At 39.2% G+C, this 22,470-nt stretch overlaps 1 protein-coding gene across 1 annotated transcript in view; it reads right to left on the bottom strand.

The window, feature by feature from the left end:
- CNTN3 (contactin 3) overlaps positions 1–22,470 on the bottom strand; it is a 111,447-nt gene that overhangs the window by 12,785 nt on the left and 76,192 nt on the right. Inside the window, exons 4-10 of the mRNA XM_042823521.1 lie at positions 21,871–22,074; positions 21,446–21,548; positions 20,261–20,445; positions 12,956–13,092; positions 10,633–10,762; positions 9,249–9,399; positions 1,419–1,546 (exon numbers count right to left, since the gene is read on the bottom strand). Coding sequence (XP_042679455.1) covers positions 1,419–1,546; positions 9,249–9,399; positions 10,633–10,762; positions 12,956–13,092; positions 20,261–20,445; positions 21,446–21,548; positions 21,871–22,074 — 1,038 coding nt within the window. The remainder of the gene's footprint in view (positions 1–1,418; positions 1,547–9,248; positions 9,400–10,632; positions 10,763–12,955; positions 13,093–20,260; positions 20,446–21,445; positions 21,549–21,870; positions 22,075–22,470) is intronic.

Here is a 22,470-nt window from a genome sequence, read left to right as displayed (position 1 = left end):
AGTTACTGGATTTCTGTAGTACTACGACTTGTCTGCCACTAATGTTCTACCATGTTCTACAAATCTGATTAATGACAGTCACTTCAAATTATACAGCTGGACTATAAATGCTACTGACTGACCTCCCTTGTTGGAGCACTGTACTGTTGCACATTTACCAGTGGGAGTTTGTTGAAACTGAAAAAGTAGCTTTTTACCTACTGTGTACAGACCAATACACCTCACCAAGCTAAATGCACTGCAACCCACAGCAATGAAATTACCACTCAGAAGCACATGTGGTTCTCAGCAATAACCCATATGATTTGGAGCAGTATGCTGTGGTAGCAGCCATGGGGAAGATTAAAAGGTGGGAGTGGAAGAAGGAGACAACAAAACCTGGAAACCAGAGGAAATCTATATAGGGTAGGCCGTGTTGGGTATCTGGGTTTGTATATCAGATAAAACATAAATAGTGCCATTAAGAAAAGCAGCTTACAATTCCTGAATCACATGAACAGAACAAATATCATATACCGTAAATACTGGAAAAATTAAATTTCCTTCTATAAATCCTCTGTACATAATTCTGTTATTTGTGCATAAAAGAGCATGAATCATTTAGAAACAGACTGAAAATCTGTAGCAGTTTCTTCACTGAACAGAATAATTCTGTTTGGATCTATGAGATGTATGGGATATGCAATGCAGTAGGATATTAGATAATTCTGCACTTGGAAAATCTTTTAGTTATTCCCATCTTTAAAAAAGAACATCATGAGAAAAGACAGTCTTCAATTAGATTTCACGAAGCACTCCTCCCCAGTCAGCATCTTAGACAGCAGCTAGCAATGGGCATCTCAGTGGAAGGGGCAAGAACTCTTTTAACAGCAATTATGTACACAATTAGCTTTTGAAAGACTTTATACTTTACTGCCTGTGGGGTCCCTGAGCACTCCTGCAGCTGGAGCTTCTTCCACATCTTTTTCCATGAGCAAACAAGTGTATAGTTCCTTAGGGCTAAAGAGATTTTTGGACTGGAATGTATAATGACCTCTAATATTTTTGGTTGGCATGAATTTCATACACTGTTTTTTAACAAGTTAAATAAAAAGAAGTGCAACAAACGTGCATTGTTTACTATTCAGGTAACTAAGAGAGAGCATGGAGGAAAGTGTTCAGAACATCCTCATCTGAGCTACCAGGACCATGAAATCTCTGTGCCAAAAGGGAGAAAATCCCTCGGTCTCTTTCCTCTCAACTAACCAGAGATCAATCCTTCTATTTTTATACATTCTTCAATATGTATTTTGTCACACCTTTGCTTTTCAACACATTTGGTGTTTGTTCAAAGCGCAAATTCAGAATTCATCTAACTGCAGGCTTCTGTTGCAGTTTGCAGTTCAATGTCAACCTGAGCCTCTTTCCAGCCCACCTACCTGTAACTACTAAGTTTGTCGTCCCACTGGCTGTTCCAAACTGGTTTGTTGCCACACAAGTGTAGCTTCCAGCATCAACTTTGGTCACATTGGTTATTCTTAGTCCTCCATCCTTTAATAATGTGATTCTAAAAAAATTACAAAGATATTTTGAAAGTTACAGCATTGTTTTGTTGACAAAATGTTTGAATACTCATTTTGTTACAGTGGTATATCAAACTGCATCAATTTGCAACATGGCATTTGAAAGTTTTGATGGTATACACTGACTATATACATGGAAAAAAACAGGAACACTAAAAAAAAAAGTTAAGCAAAGGAGACTCAAAGGAGACTGACATTACTGATAGATATGCAAGAAATCCAACATCCCAATAGTAGAGCTGAGATCCTAGACAACAGCAGGACCTAAAGGCAAGGATAATTTTAATTCCCTGTTTCTGGTCCTCTCATTTGTCATATCCTTATGTGCAGAACCTTCAACCAGCTCTTCCCTGAGATAACCTGGAGCTGCACACAGACCTGTACAACTGCACATAACTGTTCAGAATAACTGGGGAAAAAAAGGTAAGCAACAGTTTCCTGATACATCAGTCCATTTCAAAGGCATCAAATGAATCATAGTGATGCTACACTGCCAATCCCCTCGGCAGCTTAGCTAGCAGGCTGTTTGGAAATGCCCCAGACACCTCACAACCAGTTAAAGAGAATCTACAGAACAGCAAACAACTTTAATACTGGAGGCAAACCTCTAACCACATTAGTTGGCGAGTCATACGCAGTTGTCAAAGCACACATCATCTGAGAAGGCAGCAATGTCCTGGAACTTAATACTGCTATCTTCCCTTTTCCAGAAGAGTCACGAGGGTTTTGTCTTCTCGCTTGCACGTACTCCAGCATTAACCTGCTTCTTTATTCAGTACAAAATTAAATACACATCCCTGCCGTTCCTTTTATGTTTAATATACACGAGGGAAATTAGTATCAATAACTTGTCCCAACTGAGATTCGGTTCTCTATAAGAAGCAGATTAAGTCTTCAGTATTAGTGGGAATTGGGAGCACTTCCTTCTCAAAACTTGCCCCAGGCTCGGGGTAAGCAGGATGCTCAACTGAACACACAAGTTCTTTGTTCTGCCATTCACACACTGTACTTAACAGCTCCACATGAGCAGTGCTGGGCTCATTCTGGGAAGCTGACCAAGGACAAGGAGGGCTTCCAGCTGCAGTGCTGGGCAGCTGGAACTGCAGGCAGGCACAGCTGGGGCACACCTTATGTGGCCGAAAGCAAGTTGGCCCTTAAAGGACATATGCTTCAGTGAACTGCACTGTCAATAACCATTTATACTGACTTATGTTATAAATAATACAACATGATGATGGCATTATTTCTTTAAGCAATGCACTGAACCCATTTTTCAGAGAATAATGATGGTGGTGAATAAGGACAGCTTAAACCAACTCTCAGACTGATGGTTTCGGTGATTCTGTCCTCTACCTTTGGCTTCCCTGATCCTCCAAAACCATCCTCACCAACCACAGAGCGCAGCAGTGGGATTTCACTGTGCCTCTGTAGTTCTGCTGCTTTCCCTTAATAGCAGGTTCACCTCATCACCAGGCCACATGGAGACTGCATTTCCAATGTCTGAAAGCAGAGCAGTCTGGATTCCTTCCACTGCTTCACTGACAGTACAAAGCTCTTTGCAATGAAAAGCACTATAAAATTAAGCTCAGCTTTTAATTGTTTCTCTTAATTATTTTGATTTTTTTGTGTGTGTTTTCTTTAAAAATGTGCTCTGACACTCAATATTGTGGTACCTGGGATATGCTTCTTTTGGGCAAAATCAATCATGAATTATGACTTCAAGCAAGCTATGAAGTTTTCAGACTTCCCACCTATTGGTTTATCCTACAATGGCATGCGTTGCATCACCTATTTTGAAGCAGTTCTCAGCAGAAAAGCTGCAAAAACAAACAAAAACCCAACAGCAATGACAAACTCTTAGATCAAATAAACTATAAATAGGACTGGGTATGGAATAGAAAATGTCTATTGTTTAATTAAAATGAAAGGAAAACACATTTTTACAGTGCTCTGAGCTATCTCAAAGCCTAGCTCATCTAAACCAATGAAGCAAGAGGTTTATTAAAACCAAAACATAGTTTAGAATCAAGTCTTTTTTCCAGAATGAAGAACAGCCACCACCCAATAAATCAATTCTTGAAGAAAACTGACTGTCAAAATCTTTATGGCAAATTAGAAAGAGCAACTCTTTACTTTTTCAATTACAGAGCAGTAAATACAGCTCAGCTTATGTAAATGCAACACCTAGCAATAGCTCTACCACTTTCTGCTGAAAAACTAGACAAACTGAGGTGTGTTTAGTACACCTAAAGTTATGAGATATTCACACTCTATGGAAAAACAGACTGTGGCAGCCTGCTGCCAGGAAGAGATCCAGATTTCTAACACAGACCAATGATACACCTCTGAGAGTTCTCTGTATCTGCAGGAGTTCTCCCAATACATTTTGCTGGAGACCAGAAATTTTTAAAGTTAATTTCATTTTCCATGACCTGCAAACTTCTGATGAACTAACAGCAGAAACTGTAAGCCCCATAAAATAATGGGCTGAATAATGCTTTGGCACACGTGCATTAGCACAACTGGAGACTGACTCAAGGACCTATCTGCTCCTCAGATCAAAATGTGGTTGACAAAAATGAAATCATTCTCTCTTGAGAAAAACTGTAGGAAATGAATCCTTGAGAAGAGTCTCTTCTCCAGCAGTCAAAAGGATGGCATAAAGAAATACCTAGAAAAGCCAAATGTCCTAACTCACGCCCAGGTAGTCATGCTCTTTGATTGCTGTCAAAAGAATGGGAGTAGATTTCAGGGTTTCTGATTTGAGAGACAAAACTAGCAGAGTATTCCTATCCCACCTAAATTAGGAACATGGATTTAGCAATAAAGACCTTTCCAGCCAACTGAAGTTACAGCCTCCATTAATTCTGCCCAGTACCCCAGGTGTGTTTTACTCATCAGGTCATAACCAGCCATGCAGAAAGCCAGCTATGAAATGAGAACATATACTTCTAATACTGACATGTTATTTTACTACAGTTGCAGACTATACCATATTTCCAGTACTTTTAGACACTGAGAATAACATCACTGGGGATTAGAAGGCAAGTGATGCTCCAGGAAGCCAATCTGAAATCTGTTGACTTTCCTGTATGTTGCCTAAGAACACCCCAGCTGTTCTGCATTTGCTGTCCTCACTCCTGCTTGCTCAGACAACTGTGACTGCACTACACAGAGGCTTACATATATTACCCTTACTTGTTAAAACTGTGTTAAATGGAAATGTTGGTGCAGTATAACCACCCACCAATGAAGGCCAGCAGACGCCTCAGGATCCAGGATTCCAGCTTTTCCAATGCAAGGCTGCCACTTGAAGTTTTGTGCCATTAATGAAATTGTTAATGAACGTAAATTTGTTCATCTTCCATGGCAATGCTTTGCTACTAAAATAACAGACAGTTAAAGTAAATCACTGCCTTTTTATATTTGTCAGATTATTCAGCAGAAAAGCCAAATATTTTAGACCCTTAGTGATCTGATAATAAATATAAACATATTACTTTCTAGTTCATAACTCCTCAGTACAAAGGATCAGCGGAAAGTGGGTCAAACCAGCTTTTTATATATCAAGCAAATTCCAACTAAATTAAATCAGATTACTTAACGAGAAAGCCAGCCAAAATCAGCTCCTATTGAAGCACTGGTAAGTAAATGCATTACTTTCCAGATCACAGCGTTTCAAACTGTAACATGAAATGAAGTACAAATGCTTAATTTGAAACCCATAACTGAACCTTGTACAGATTATGCAATATTTTATCAGGAATAGTACCTCATCTTCTCTTTCCCCCTGAACTTGACATCACTTCATCACAGTGAAAGATGCTAAAACTGGAAGGTGTTTTTTTTTGGGGGGGGAGACTTGCACTGGGATGTTTGCCAGTGAAGGTGAAGTCTGCAATATCTTTTCATCTTGTTCTGCTCTTAGTATATTTACAAACATGCAGGAATACAGGTGGATGAGCTTACAGATGAAACACTGCTCGGCACCAACTCAAAATCTTAATCTTCCTCCAGCCATATATTAGAGCAATAATATAAAAACATTCAATGAAATCTTCTAAATGGGTACCTAGGACCATATTTGGGACGCCTACTGTTTCTGATGGAGATAAACTAGCACTGAGTGTATTTAACCTTGATTAAAATGTCTCATACTCTTTTTTGAAATACACATTAAGAAATAAAAGCTCATCCATCTGGAGGTGGGGACTTTCAACAGAGAAGATGGAAGGTTTCCCCTCCTGGAGATGCTGTGATCTCTGCTGTCAGGAGAAGCTGCTCCAGAATAATTTTGAATAAAAACAACCAGGATGCAGCTTAACAACTGCAGACATTTTTAAAAGGCCATACAACAAGAAATGACTGGAAAGAACAGCTTAAGTAAACACAAGCTGCTTCTAGCCCAGTGATAACACAATCATAATATGGGGTAAAAACAGACCTGTGCCAGTTAACCACGGATTTCCACAATCAATGCCTAATCTGGAAGCACTGAAGACATTCTTGCTCATTCCTGACTATCACACTCAGCACATCCACAATAATTTGTTCCAAAGTTCCAAAACTGCATTTTGGAGGGGTCTGCTCCCTGTTTTAGCACCCAGTTCATTTCATTCCCATTTTATGCCTTCACTTTTGCATACTCTACACTGAACCACGTGCCTTAATTCTGTGTTCTTCAACACTGTTCTTCACCGTCTTGTTCTCTCTTTTCAAGATATACTTAATAATAATAATAATAATAATAATAAATAAATGGAATATTTTGCAAAACTAACAAGAAACAAGACTGTATTCTTTAACTGAGCAATTTCTCAGTCCAAAGGCTCTCGAATCCATTTGACTTATACATTCTCCCCTCTACAAGATGTATGAGATTCAGCTCATTTAATTAAAATTTACTGAGTCATTATCCAAATCTCCTACATACTGAAAATGCAGCACCATTTAAAAATAAATTAGAAATACAAGCAACGTTGCCATCAAAATGAAAATCTTTCAGGCTTTACAGAAGTAATGTGATCAGTAACCCCAGTGAAACATAAATTCACACAGAACAAAACACCAGCAGTACTCTGAAGTAGCACTTGGCTGTACTGCAGCAGAGTACTGATGCAGTGTGCCTGGGGCTGTGGGGATGGGACTGTGCTGGCACACCCCCCAGAGGGGACAGGCTCCAACACCTGCATGGATGCACACAAAAACCAAAACATCCCACTGCCTGATGTTCAACAACCTGTTCTACACTTTGCTGAACAAACAAGTCCATTACACCACAGGCAAACCTACCAAACCAACAGCACCACGGTTCTAACTATTCACAGACAAATACACTAGGAAAACTGTACATGCACTTATCCCCATGGGCCACAAGAGCTGTGCCCCCACAAGAACCACCTTCTGCAGAAGAAGCAAACAGCTCACCACACTTTCCTGAAGACTGCAATTACCCTGCTGGCTCTTCACAGGCAAACTCCAATCGACTCCATGTATTTCTCACAGAGTGCTCTATGAGAGAGACCGAACCACACTGCAGGTCTGAGAATCAAACACATTCAGGTCTGAGGATCAAACACATCAAGCTCGTTCTGCCTCTCCTGTAGGTAAAGCACATGCACCTCCATGTCCAGCATTATCCCTTCGGGGAAGTCAAAAGACACCCACTGCCCCAGCCCCCACAGACTGCTCCATCAGAAACTTAGTTAATGGCTTAAAAATACAGCTAATTGGAAACTGAATGGGAAGAACTGTAGAACTGTGAGAAATCTGTGAATTGCAATTATTCATAGCAGACAGTAATGAACTATAGTGCTTTCTGCAAAGAATCACATTTCTCCTTTGCTCTGAAGGAAAGTGGACTCCATTTAGATTAATTCAGGAGCACTGTCTTGTTATTACGTTTCCTCTGTAAGCCATTTATATGTGCTGTCAGTAATACAGAGGGGCCGTATACACTTTGGGCTGTATTTTGGAAATATCTGCACTTTGCAGAACTAAATGGCGGAATTTGTGTTTCAATAGATGTAAGCAGGCAGCATTATGTCCGCTCAAAACAGTCAGGAACTGAACATCACTTTCTTCCACTGGTACAGGCACCACATCTGAAATCAAAGCAATTCAAAGCAGCCGCAAAGATGGTGTCTATCCAGAAAGCTCCCAGAGTCCAACTCCTGGCCAGAACTCTTTGGACATATGTGGAGCCCTGCATGGTCTGTGCATATCTGACTGCTCTGAATATCCTTCTAATCAACGCAGGTTATCTGCTGCTGACAGGCAGCTCCAACACAGCAGGAACAGGAAGGCTACCTTCCTCTGCATTCTTTGAGGAATGATGCAAGGGCAAAAGCGAGGAATGGAAAGAATGGAGAAGCTACATGGAAAGAATCCTGTGCTGTGTATTTATTTGCACACTTATTGTCAAAAAGAGAGGGGCTTCACATAGTGTCAGCAAACACTGTGGCCATGCGTCACAGACTTCCTTATGAATGTGATATGATGTCATTACAAGACAACGGGATGTCTCACGAAGAAAGAAAATCCAACAAGGGACTTATTTTGAATGAGACTCTGTTTACTTTCAGGCACACAGCCAGCTAGTTGTACTACTGTTCTACCAGTAGTTGCACTACTGTTCAAGCTCTGTAATTATCAGAAGCCTAATTTCCTGCCAAAACACCAACAACTGAACACATGAAGACTATTTATTGGGTGCCCTTCGAAGAAAGAGCTGTGGCTGCACAGACCAAGAAGACACAAGCATTCAAACTTACTGGGTACAAGGAGACCCCTCAAGCCATGCAATGGAGCCTCCAAAATTACTGATCTGATAACATCTTTCCAAATCAGAAACAGAAATTTTACACAGTGTTCTACAGAAACAGAATTGATTCTGGTAACAGCACCACAATTTTAGAAGTCACTTTCTGTTTTGTCCCATACATACCACTGATAACACATACTCAGGAGATACAGCACCCACTTGGGCACAGTGATGCAGGTTCCCTACCCTCAGCATTAAGTTAATTCACAATACTTGTACCATGAGAGGTTTTGCTGTCTCTTCCTAAAGCGCGTTACATGTCTGTCAATATTAATCTGTCACTTTTCAGCTCACTGGTCTGGGCTCATCACGTAATTCTTGCAATTACAAAGTAAATCTTGAATATTTTCATATGACTTTCTAATGCATCCACAGCTTTGAGCCATCTTTGTAATATTTTTTCCATAGAAGCCAACACAGTAGTTGAACAGAAAAAAAAAAAATCAATATATTAGAATGGTAAGAACGCGAAGTCTGGTCCTCCTGATTATTAATCCTTGCCAAGTAGAAATCTATTTTTGTCTCTCAGACACATTATCACCACGGCTGTAGCACACCTTGTTAGCAGTGCTTTCAGACCATTTTGTTGAAACTTTCCACGTTTTCTACCACTACTTTATTTTCTCAAATTTACATCAGACTGAAAGTAAAAGCTGGCTCTTGATCTGAAAGAAAACGATATATATGCATTCTCAGTTCACACAACAACAAGCAAAAACCAACCACATCCTCTCACAAGACATTTCAGAGAGGTTCACAACTATATGGATCTACAGATGACACTACTGAATTAAAAATTATTTTAGGAGTTGGTTTGGTTTTTTTTTTCAATTAAAACAAATAAACCAATATAGATTTGATACCTTTCATTTTCGTGTAGCTGCTCACCTCCCTTCTTCCAGGAACACCTGGCCTTGGGGGAAGCTTTTGGTTTGCATTCAAAGTCAACTGTGCTGCCAATCTGAACCTGAATCATTTTCTTCATTGGGTTCCTGGAAAAATCTGGAGCAGAAGCTGAAATAGGAAAGAAATACTGACAGTGAAATAAAGCATCTTGAATTATATTAACGACACTACTATTTAGCACGTACATGACACTTCTCAGCTTCCAAGCATAATTAAAAACACAAATGAATTAGTTATTTCAACCAGATCTTCTGTTGGACAATTATGCATTTTTCTTCTTTATGCTGGTTAAAAAAAAAAAAAAAAAAAAGTAGATGTTTCAATTTTGCAAAGAAGCACGCACCTAAGATCACGTTGCCTTCACTGGAACTGAAGCTCACTGGATACAACATGCCTATCTTCACTACATCAAATTTGAGCTTGCATGACTTGTCTAACTCCAGTGAGAGCAGTCAACATCAAGTCTCATTAACACTGAAGCAATGTGGTGGATTCTACTTTTGTGCCAAAGTACAATGATGGATCACACATATTAAATGATAGAAAACTACAGCACAGCTCATTCTGTATTTGCACAGGTTGTATGAGCTAACAGTTAAAAACAGCACATGGCTTCTATCTATAGCAACATGGAAGTTCGAAAGGAAATTCAGGATTTTAGGAGAATGAGGCTGAGGGAGCAGCCTGCCGATCAAGTGTAACCTCATACAATATAAAGGGAGTAACTCATGCCCAAAAGCACTGCTCTTGTAGGCTTAGTTTTGATTTCAGTCTTTCTGTGTTGGAGGTAGAAATTACACAAGCATATCAATGCATATTGCAGTCTGCAAGTTCACTTTTTTCCTCAAGTAAATTGCTGCCATTTATTCTAGACTCCCACACACATCATTTGAATGACTGACAACTTCTTGTCCCCTCAATCAAGGAAGGCTGCCACAAGAGCAGCCCACTGCACTGCTCTCCTGGGAACACCAGAGGCACAGTGCAGAAGGTCAGTGCAGCTGACTGATGTGCCGAGCCAGGGCTCTGTCCAGACCCTTGAGAAGTCTTCATGTCCAAGCCTGTATCCAAGCCTCTGTATCTGCTCTTTGCCTAATTAATTATTCATCTGTGTTCTGTTTTAAAGCAATGAATGATTGGACTGCAAATACTCTGGAAACAGATGAATAAACTCCGCTGCACTGCAGATAAAAAAGATAATAGGTTGACAAAAATGTTTAATTCAACAGTGTCTGAGGGAATTATAAAGCTGAAACCATGAGGAGGTGGAGCACTGGGCAGGTGGACGGTGTGAGGAGAGGGAGAAGGAAGGCTGTGATTTAATAAAAGGAAAAATCTTACCTACAACCCTGAGCTCCGCACTCGAATGGATGACACCATGTTTATTTTCAGCTATGCACTGGTATCTGCCAGAATCTGTCAGATTTAGATTCGATATTGTAAGTGCACCATTTTCAATCTGGATCCTTCCCTGAATAGTAAGAGAAATATCCTTACTGATGATGTATTTCACGTGAAAATTTTAAAATAAGTAAGAAATTCAAATAGGACAGCATCAACGTGACAAACAGGGCAGACGTAACAGCATACACGTAAGAACAGTTCTAAAATAATTCATACGACAGCACTGAGATTTGGCAATACAGTGTATAAAATCAATTCTTCAAACTTGCCCAGTTTCACAGAGGCTTTTTGTTCTCAAATACCCTCGCATTTCTCCAGAAATGTGGACATCATACTAGGAAGACGAGAGCATCCAAAACACACAGATGGCACTGGCATTTCACACTATTTAGAGATTTCACACTTGCCATTTGTTAATGAGCTCTCTGTGATGCTACGCAGAAAAAATTCCAATAGTCATTAAATGGAAGACATATTTAAGTGCCTTACAGCTGACAAGGCTATGGAATGAAGAACAGGATGCTTCTCAACCTGATGCTTCCTGGAAAGCTCTATGAGTTACAGTGGGAAGCGACTGCTTTGGGATGGAATGATAGGGATTGGTGACAAGAGGAACCACTGACAAAGACAAATCCAACAGCTTCTCCTTTGGGGAAAGACGTAATAACGATCACAAGGACAAATGATTTTCACAAAAAACATTTTCTGCTTTTCTGGAGCAGCAGTGCCAAGCAGAGGTCCTGCAGAAGGCTCATCAGGCTTAATATAACAGTACTCACTCTGCCCTTTCTGCTACGGGCTCATACTCACAGCTGATCCCAGTGAAGGGCAAATCCAGCTATCTCCATAAAGCCAACACAGCTCAGCCCCCTCTGTGACGGATCCATTCCCAGTTAATTGCAAGTTAGACAAAGCACAAAACAGTCCCTAAAAGTAACAAGCTTTATTCTCCACATCTTGATCCTATTTCTAGCATCCTGAGCTCCTGTTGTTCTTCCTCCTTACAAAAGATTCATTTATGGGGAAGGGAAGTTAAGTGGAATAACCGCAGCAGGAGATTTTTGTGGAGCAGACCCAGCATGAAGGAGGATTATCACAGGAGCTGAAGACAAATGATCACGATACACAAAGAACTCTTCTTCTGCTGTCTCCCTGGTGCCCGCCTTCAGTGAGTTAGCCCTACAGTGCACAGCCCTCAAGCATTTCCACAGTCATGCTTATTCCCTTACATCATGCCTTCAAGGCTTGACACCAGTGCTCCAAGCTGGAGAACTGGGAAATCTGAATGAGAAAAGGTATTTTTGTACTTATGAGGTTAAAAAGCACATTACCTCAGTGACTCCATATAATTTAGTAACAGCGCTCTTAAATCACCAATATATTTTGTACTCCATCACTGAACTTGCCCACAAAACAATACCATTCCTGTTAGTGTGCATGCAACTATAACACCCTGAATGCTACGAATTGTTTTTCAGTGCTCAGGTCATTTTCCATAGCCATCCACTGAACTCACTCGAGCAATCCTTTCTTCAACTCTGGGTGCCAATGCTGTGTGCAGAATTTGAGCAGTCCTGACAGCAGTGGCCAAGGGCAAAATGCCCTCCTGCTACAGGCTACTGCCCCTAGTTTACATTCCCAATAACCTGCATTCAGCAGTTTTCTCAGTGCACAGTGAGAACTAAAATCGATACGGGTACCTGGTGATTTTCTGCACTTCTGATCTGGCAGACCTGCTAACTACATTTTTCCCTGTCACCAAATACATGACTTTCCATTAGGTTAACAACAGAATTAAAACAAATACCGATGTTACACTACTCTTTATCTTTCAAACACCGCAATTTTTGCCATCTTTTCCTCGAGAAGTTTGCAAATGCTTTCTTATTACCTTTAACAAAATTCGAATAGCAAATGTAAGACAATCATTTAAATTCTTTATCCCCCATTTACAGTTGTTAATCTATAATTTTAATTAACTTCCTTCTCCAGCCTTTCTTTATATAATTACTTCCATGGTTCTACCATTGCTCTTTAATATCCTTTTAGCTGAGTTATGTTTGTACAATATAATTTGTCCTTGTGTTTCAGATATTGCAGCTTTAGATGTTTCTATCTGGATGCTCCCAATGAACAAACATGAAAAAGTATACAAAATCTCAACTATCTGGACTATTTACATGGACTTTCTGAATTCTCATTGCTACATGAGGCAGTGCTAATTTTGTATACCACTGTGCTCTTCAGAAATGAATATTACCTCTACTGACAGCTGGTCTCCATTCTTCAGCCACCTATATGATGGTTTCGGCTTGCCACTTGCTCTGCAATCCCAGTATAAGGTGTCCTCCACGGCAATTTCAGTATCTTTTATCATCTGGATCCAGTGTGGTTTTGCTGCAGATGAAACATGTATCAACAAGGAAGACCCTAAATGTATCACCAGAGTCTCTCATTGGTTCTGCTTCAAGTCACTAATGAAAGAAATTACTCACTGTTCCTTCTAAATATTTTTATTGCGAGTAGTAAAACAAAAGGAAATTGAGATGATATATCACTAAAGCTGAACTAGTCGAACCAATATTAAAATCACTAATTCAGGAGTACAATCAACACAAATTTAAAAGTGGGGTAAATGTAAGGCAAAGACATTAGCAGGATTATTGGAATTAAATAATTGATGCAGCCAAACCATCAAATTAATGCTGAAGAGAATCTAAGGATCTCTGCTTCTGGATAATCTAAGCATATTATAATGAGGCTAAGGCTATACTTTGTTCCTGCAAACAACAGCAAAAGCCACATAATGTACATGAGAGGCAGCCGTGCAGGTAAATATTTACAACAGTATTTTCTTTTAGCAATACTTCAGCTACTAAATTGAAAGCATCAACTTCTAAAACATAATAGATATTTGACATTTAATCCTTTATTTCCTTAAGTACAGACACCAACATTCTCAAATCAAAACAAAACAGGACAACACAGTGATATAAGAAAACATCAGTATTTTACAGATGAGTGATGGAAGCACCTAAGGTCAGATTAATTCCTGTTGCACTTCCTACTACAACAGCGTTATAGCAGCAATTAATTCAGACTAGGGAAATTAATGAGTCGCCTATGGTCACAAGGGAAGTCTGCAGCACAGCTGAGAGCTGAACCTATTCCACTGCCAAAGGAACAAGACCAGCAGATCATCATTTGGATGAGGACTGGGATTCATTTCACTAAAAAACGTTTGTTCATATAAATTCTCTCTCCTTATTTTCAGAACAGCAGTAAGATCTCAACACAGTCACATACTGTACTGTACTTCTTGACTCAAAGGATTAACACCATTTATGAATAATAGTCAGGATTATCTTCTCACAGAAAACTGTACTACGTTTGTATTCATTTAGATACTAACTTAGGAGGCTTTGGAATTCGACCAGTATTTGCTGACAGTGAAACCTCCTGATACTCCTTTTGTTTTGCAGTTATCTTATGCCACATGAGCATTAATACCTTGCACTGATTTTGAGGTTCATGTATTTTTTACACTGTCTTTATCAAGGTCACTTGTAGAAGACAGGATAACCTGATCTTCGTGTCAGACAGACATACTACGTCTATTTTACTGATATTCATGTTGGTTAAATATTGAAAGCTAACATTGCTACACTGGAGTTTAAAATTAGGAAAATGAAGAGCCACTGTTTTAACTCACACTGCCACTAGGAGTACTTGTCCCACATGTGTCAAGGGAACGAAAACTCCAGCTTCCACATCAGCACACTTTCTGCACTTTGCATACCTAAATATTTATGCAACAAGCAACAGTACTTGAATTATTGAAGGATCCATACATGTGCGATATTTCACATCTGCTGAGTATCTCCACTTGAATGTAAGTTAACTGTAGCCTATTTTCAAGTTCACGACCTTCAATTCAATTTCATTAGAGAAAAGAACACGGACTACACTGCAAATTTGCATTTAAGGACTTATTGTATTAGATAGTCTCCATAGGAGGGCACTCCTAGTTCTCCAGGGTGTATATGATAGAAGAATGGCAGCAAGAGCATCGCACAGAAAAGAAATGAACACAGCTTCAAAAGCCACTGTGTGTGAAATTCATGGTGCTTGATCATTTGCAAAAGTGTTGATGTAGACCTCAGTGATTTCCTTGCGGGAAGTTCTTTGTCTCTTCCAATTACTGACCAAGGAATCCAGCAGAAAAACAAATACTCTTTTCAATCTTCCGCATCTAAAAGTCTCTAAAAATGACTGTAAAAAATATCAGAAGTTCTTTGAGAAAAATAATTCAACTAAATTCAACTAACCAGTTCAAAATTGAACAGACAGCATAAATGGGGCAATTACAACTGGAAGTATTCCACGCAATGCTCTGAAACTTAGCAGAGATGTCCACAGTGCAGCAGCTGAGAAAACAGCAGACAGAAGGCCACATGTTAGTAATCTCCAGTTCCTCTCAGAAGATAGATATTGCTCTCCAAGCCCAGCTCCACCCTCCTCATCCAGCCTGCCCAATTGTACCAGAATGATTCTGAACAAAAATTCCTCTTGAGATCTTGTCACCATCAGACAAATACCACCTGCTTAGAACATCTGGCTTCATTCTGGAGATGCTAACTCCTTATCTGTGCTCCTGTAGGACTTGGTATGAAGCCTCATTCTCACTCAGCTGTTGTGTTGGTTTGGTGCACAGCCATGATCTTCCTGAGGTCACCCCTCCTCCTTCATCCTTAAGCACAGAACAGGCAAATGGGCAACATACCCTCACTGAGATGAAAAAGACAGGATATCCTATAAGCTGTGAGGCTGTAAGTTACTTTTAATGGAGTTTGTAGCACATTGTTTAAGATCACGATAGGAGTCTGTGCTGTATTTGCAGTTCTCTGGAACTCACAGTGCTATCTCCATGAAAGATGCGGAAAAGGTTCCCTTAAGACAAAATACTTGTAGGTATCTGAATTTCTAACCAATGTCAGCCATCAGCATCATGGTCAGTTAGCTGTAAAGGCACCAGCCTGTATTTTGCTTCAGTTGTTATTGCCTCATATATTCCTTGTAATAACTCACAGTCCCACAGGCATGAAGTAATACAAGTGTGTCATTTGATAAAATTTAGCCTCGGTGACAGGGAGAAGACTCAGTCATGTTTTCCTGGGGTGAATACGACCACCATGTTCTTCCAGCTCATAGGCCAAGCAGGTGATCCTGGAGAAAACAGCTGTTACCTCATTAGACCCAGGGGAATCCCCTTAGGCCATAAGGCAAGAAAGACAATTCTTCTTTAGATTTTTAAGAAATCTCTTTATGTTGACTGTTCTGGGGTTTGGTGAGAGTGAAGACCAACTGCAACGAGTGAATGAGCTGAAGCTCTTGGAAGCAGTGGCTGGAGATTAAAGCCTTCCAGAAGCTGTGCTGAGATCCAATTTGTAAACAATTTGAGTGTACCTCACAGAGTCCTCAGCATCCATGATGCATGCCAGCAGGAGTATTTAAATCCGACTTCCTTCAAAGTAGACGCTCCAATAAAAAGCTCCTTTTAAATCCTCTAAACCACAGGAAGAGAATGAGAACATTCAGGAAAGGCAAAGCTTCAGGAACATGATTTCTGTGCTCTCCCACGGAGTGCTGAGGATGCCATACCTCTGCTTGGAGGCAGAAGACTACAGGATGGTCCCCAATTAAAGCTACGCATTAGATGCAATCTGCTTATACATGTTTTTACTTTGAAAGCTACAGAATGAAAGCCGATCTAGAAATCTCTTCTGAAAACATCTTAGGATAGCTCAGCAGTCGGGCAATAAATCAAAATCAAAAGGCACTTTCCATAGCTCAAGAAAAGGAGGCTATGAAGCATACTGGGAATTCACAACGTTTCGCAAAAACAGAAAATATAACCTCTGTTTTTCAAGGTAGTACCTCGCTGAAAGGCAGACTTAGGACACTCATACTGATGACACTCATCCTGACGCCCTCAGCAGTGATCCAGCAGTGATCAGCCTACCTTTAACTCAAAGATTTAACCGAGCTTAAGCATGGATAACTTTTTTCTGATAAAACAACCAGACCCAAAGAAGCATGCAGTAACTTCCATTCGCAGATACCTGAAAACAAGTTTGTTTGTTTTGGTTTTTTTACTTCCTTTGTATGCTCAGAAGCATTCACTGCATTGTTAGGAACCATTCAGTATGCCAAGAAAGTTGAACAAAGTACCTCTGAAGCAAGGCAGTTAAATTATTAAGTCAATTAAGCTTCAAGTTAATCAAAGTCAGCACTTCCTCAATGCTATTCAGCTGTTTACAGTTCTACAGCCAATGATATGAGGACCTCCCCAAACCACTAGACAGTCAGGACAAAACCACTGAACTATGGTGCTCTTCCACGTTGAAGAGCAATGTGTCTCCAGTGTAATTTGGGTGGTACATTCTCACCAATATGTCAGTATTTTTTTAATGTGTATTTTGTATTTTATATGCTGCTATTTATTACTGGGGGGTTTGTATTTACATAAAATGGAAATCCAGCCAAGTGAACAGCAATGGCTGCTGCTATAAGCAAGCAGAAGTGACCTTGCTGGCCGATTCTGACCACCAGCACAATTCACCTTTGCTATTTGGTCCACTGCTGCAGAACAGAAGAATTTTTTCTCCCTATTAAACATTTTACCTCAGTACTGTCAAGCATGAGATCCGTTAAATCAACACGTGCTAATTAAGAGTATTTTTCTTTAATTACCCTTTAAATTAATTGCTTTACATATCTCTGCCATGTTACATGTTGTTTAATTGGATCTTAAAATGCAAAAATGTAACCATTTAATTTCTTCTCATTTTTCCACGCTATGAAAAGTCATGGACTCTTTCTTCTTCTAGTATCTCTTTATGGAAAATGGTAATGACAAATGAATGTACTACTGAAGTGAAAGCAAATTATTTATATATTCAGGTTTTATATTAATTCATAGTTAGATAATCTCATCCTATATTTAGCACATTTTGAATTCCACCGAGGAGAAAAATGTCATTAAACACATGTTGGAATTGCACAGGGGACAATGAACTGAACAATTGATGTAGGGCTTTTCTTGATAAAATCCTTCATGAGGAAAAAGGAAGATTAATAATCTGTTAGTAATGTTATGAAAGAAATCAGAATACGTTTTAGAATATCTATGTGAATAATCAACTCAGCTATGTCTTTAGAGTTACATTTAAACCTCACAATGAAACTAGAAAAATACAGAACTTTTTTTGCTTTTTTTTTTTTTTTAGTTACAGAAGCACACAGAGTTACCAAACTCAAGCATAAAATCCATTTCGAGGCAACCACTGTGGGCACGACTGAAGTTGAGCCTACATTCCAATGCTTTATGACTTCAATACCTCGACTCATGATGGGAAGAAGTAGAGACAGCACAGCAGAGTAAACACAACTGATTGTTAAATCAAACTTCGGCACTGAAACCCCCAACTTTCAGAATTCAAGATTTACAGTTTAGAATCATAGAATTGCTCAGGTTGGCAAAGACATTAAAGATCATCCAGACCAATTGCAACCTGACCATACTACTCTAACAGCTCCCTGTTAAATCACAGCCCTGGAATGTTTCAGTTGCTCCCTAACAAAGGAAAAAAGTATTTCCCTCTTTTGTTTAGGACAGGCTAATGTCTCATTTGCAAATAATCTTTAAAATCTGGAAAGAAAATCCTGTATTTTTAGTCAAATTGCACCATTTTGCTTATATTTTTTTTCATCTGTGAAGGGATGGATTTTGCATTTTGTTTCACTAAGACAACACAGAAAATGTTAACCCCAACTCCTTATAAAGCTTTTTTGGGAATCCAAATACCACAGCTACAGAACGCTATTAAACTACAACCAGAACAATTCTCCTAACTCTCAAAGAGTTGTAAAATTATTTTGTCCTGACTACAGAATTGTTGGTATTCTATTTGTAAAAAAGAAAGCAAGTAACAAAATAAGAAAAACTTAATTCTGCAGAATGGGTTTCATTAAGCAAAACAAGCAAAATAAAACAGTTGGAGTAACATTCATGCCAATTACAAGCCTTATTTTCTTCAGTCTAAAGAACCATATTAGGGATGCATCTAGGACAGGCAGACATTTATAGTGGAATATTAACTCTATTCAAGGTTTCAGATCCCTTTCTGGGTTTGTAATGAAGATGTTCACACGGAGCATCTGCAAATCACAATTCTCTCAGAACTGCAGCTCACTTGCTTTTATTGATTAGCAACATCTTTTATTTGAGATCTGTGCCCTTTAATGACAGAAAAAGAACTCTGGAAGTAGTGCAAATACTTCAAAATCACCCACCTTCATAAATACATTGGAAGAACTAATGAACAAACCAATTCTATCTGGTTCGTGCTTTACAGCTGCTCTGATCCAGAGCTGCTGTAAGACTAGCGAACCAAATTGACGTGCAAACCACAGCTCACTTTAAGCTTTTGAAACAGCTTTATATAAGCTATTTAATGAAAAGTATATTGCCAAGTTTAGAACTGCAGATGACACTGACAGAGAAAGCATCTTAGCTATTTCTTCCTATGTTTTCTGATACCTAAAAGACCCAACTATAACTAGCATATGCAAAATTTATTGTAACTATTTATTTGGGAATTGGAGGGGAATATTTTTTTCCTTCCACTTCATAACCTGCTTCTTAAATTAAAATCATCACTGACTGAAATCTGCCTTGCTGCACTGTTCCAGTAAACAGTAGCTTCCCATAGAAAGAACCAAGTGGCACAGTAGGTGCGTGCCGTGTTTTTCCACAAGACAGAGGAATAAAATCTTTGCTCAAATATTCCTACACGATGAAAACATTCCAAAGCAAAGCCTGAATCAGTCTCTAAATTGCCGTTTACCTGAAGAAAATTAAATTTGCAAAGATCTGACTTTAACAAAAATTGTCAATTACCACTTCGTTGCAAATCGCTCTAACTTTAAACCACCACCATCGTGCTTTGCTGATATTCATTTCACTCTGTAGCCTTAAATGCACAAGAGATTGTCAGTTTTCCAGCAATTAAATTCCCTATTATTTCATTTCTTATTCTAGAATATATTATCCTATTTGTTTATTCTTCAAAAAAAAAAAAACTTTTTTTTTTGAAAGCAAAAAATTGGCAATATCCATCAATAACCTTCTCCCAAAGGAAGACAAAACTGTCATTTCCTGAAAATGTGAGGCCTATGCAGTCCCTTGAATAAATCTAATCCACTAGAAATTTACATTTTCACCCACAGACCAACAGAAAGTATTAAATATATACATATATCATTCCAGCATTTTTCTAAACAAGCACAGTCACTTTCTGCAGCTCTTTTGAATGTGGACATTTACCAAAAGTGTTACGCAAAACATTGGTGAAGAAGTTACCTTCTTTCTCTGCAAGAGGCTAGCAACTTTTATGAACAAATTTGCAATAGCATTGTAGAAGCTGTAAACCCCAAACGAATTGATAGTGGTTTATATTTCGTGTGTAAAGAAGAAGAGAGGGAGAAAGAAAAAACTTCCTACCATAGTAAGTGAGACGACCTCTTGCAATGTTTTTTCCTCTTGAGTTTTCAGTAATACATTCATACAGTCCTGCATCCTCCTGCTGGAAATTAGGTATTTCAATCATGCCATTGGATTTCCTTAGCTTTATTTTGCTCGGAAATGGCATACCATCAGTTCTTCTCCAGTTAATCTGAGGCACGGGGCTAAACAGAAAATAATGGGATTTCATTAAATAACTGTGCTGCAAGTACTTGATTGTAAAAATTAGGTACTTAAACTAATATGCATTAAAGCCCTGAAGTGACTAAAGCTTGCATTAAAAGTAGTATTCATACTGTACATGACAGATGGTCAGACAGCATGGTTACTGATTTGCATATGCTGTTCTGTTCCTCATGCTATTATTTATGGCATCAGATTTTTCACGAGTATCTGAACGTTCAAAGACTTGAAAACTTCCAGCAAATCACCACTGGCCTCCCCTGAAGACAGGAGAGCTTTACCAGTGTCCTCAAAGGAAGGGGAATCAAGGCGAGCCCCAGGTTCCATCCTAGAAGAGCCACTCATTCTCTGATAGGCAAAATTTCCCTTACCTAGCTGGGGAGCAGAAGCAATAACATGTGATTAAGTTACCATTCTGGAGTTTAAAATTATGAACACCTGACAAAGCTGCCTGCAAATAAACTGCAGAGTGGTTACTAAATACGTTTACAGAGACATAAATGCATTCTCAAATCGTTTATGAAGGAGAAAAGATAGCAATTATGTGTGAAATGTCATTGAGAAGAGGAATGCATTTTAATCTTGATTTCAGCTACAAAAGAAGGACAACATTAGAAAAGCATCAGGTACATTTAACAGTGAAATTCAGTCCTAACTGTCACTGACTTCAACAAGAGTCCCTTTATACTGAGAAAGCAGAGCTAACTCATAGGACATCTGCAAAACTCACTGATCTTGTTCAAGAGAATCTGAAGTGAAACAAAGATTCCTGCACTGCAAACATGCACATTTTAATTCCAAACAACAACAGAAGTGTCTTCAAGGCTCTTTCACATCTTATTCCAAAGCAGTAAATATGATGGTCAAAACTTGATCTTAGGAGAAGACTACTGAAAAGATGGTGCTAGATGCCCACATCTGTTGTGCAAATGAACTCCAGTACACTTCAGCCTTGCCGTATGGGTGAAGATGAGAACTTACTTTCCTAGTGCAAAGCATTCCAGTTTCACAGTTGAGCCTTTCGCTGCAGGAAGCGTCTCAGGAAACTGAACTTCTATTTTGGGTTCATATTCTCCCATCACACCTATGCAAGACAAGTGAGAAAAGAAATTTTTCATTTTTCAAGCCATCGTTCTCTAAAACACTGAATAACATCACATTCAAAATTTATTTGTCTTGCGCTCCATTTAGAAACTCACGCACAATGACCTTACAATGAAATCGCTGTCAGATGTAGCAGAGGAATGCACAACAAAAGAATAGTTTATCTTCTTACAAGCAACCAATACTCTGAGACTGCACCAAAGGTTACACTGCCACAAAAAAAAACCCATCCACTGGAAACTAGCTGTTTGTAACACGGTGAAAGTAGTGTTATTTCGAGACTGGGAAAAGGAAAGCCATACCATCAGTGCGCAGCACGAGAGGAGTTGGTGACCCAAGGACCTGGCTGTTTGTCACAGTGCTGGTCACGACACAGGTGTAATTTCCCACATCTGAAGGCTCCACTTTGGCGATGTAGAGGTGGCCGGTCTCCTGAGACACAAATCGCCGGCTGTCCTCTTGGACAAACGATGGATACTCGTTGAAGATCCAAGCAAATGACAACTCTGATCGGTTATAAAAATAAAGATGCTTGGTAAGGTTGGTTTTTTTTTTTTCCTCCCCCACATTTTTATCTTCATAGGTCTTTATTTTATTGCATCTTGTAACATTATTATATATAATATTATGTAACAGGACCAGAGAACCAATGACAGAAAAAAAAGCACCAAAGCATCAGAAACAAGCAAAACTAAAAAAGCAGGTGGCTTCTTCAACAAAACCTCCTGTTCCAGAAAAACACGAAAACAATTCCAAATCTTTTACCATAGAATCACAGAATGGCCTGGGTTGCAAAGGACCACAATGATCATCTTGTTTCAAATCCCTGCTATGTGCAAGTCGCCAACCAGCAGACCAGGCTGCCCAGAGCCACATCCAGCCTGGCCTTGAATGCCTCCAGG

The sequence above is a fragment of the Centrocercus urophasianus genome, unplaced genomic scaffold (genome assembly GCF_019232065.1).
Source record: "Centrocercus urophasianus isolate 14NV4802_14NV808 unplaced genomic scaffold, USGS_Curo_1.0 seq_22, whole genome shotgun sequence".
NCBI lineage: Eukaryota > Metazoa > Chordata > Aves > Galliformes > Phasianidae > Centrocercus > Centrocercus urophasianus.
The sequence above is the reverse complement of the archived record's forward strand: the minus strand, read 5'-3'. Positions and strand labels throughout refer to the sequence as shown.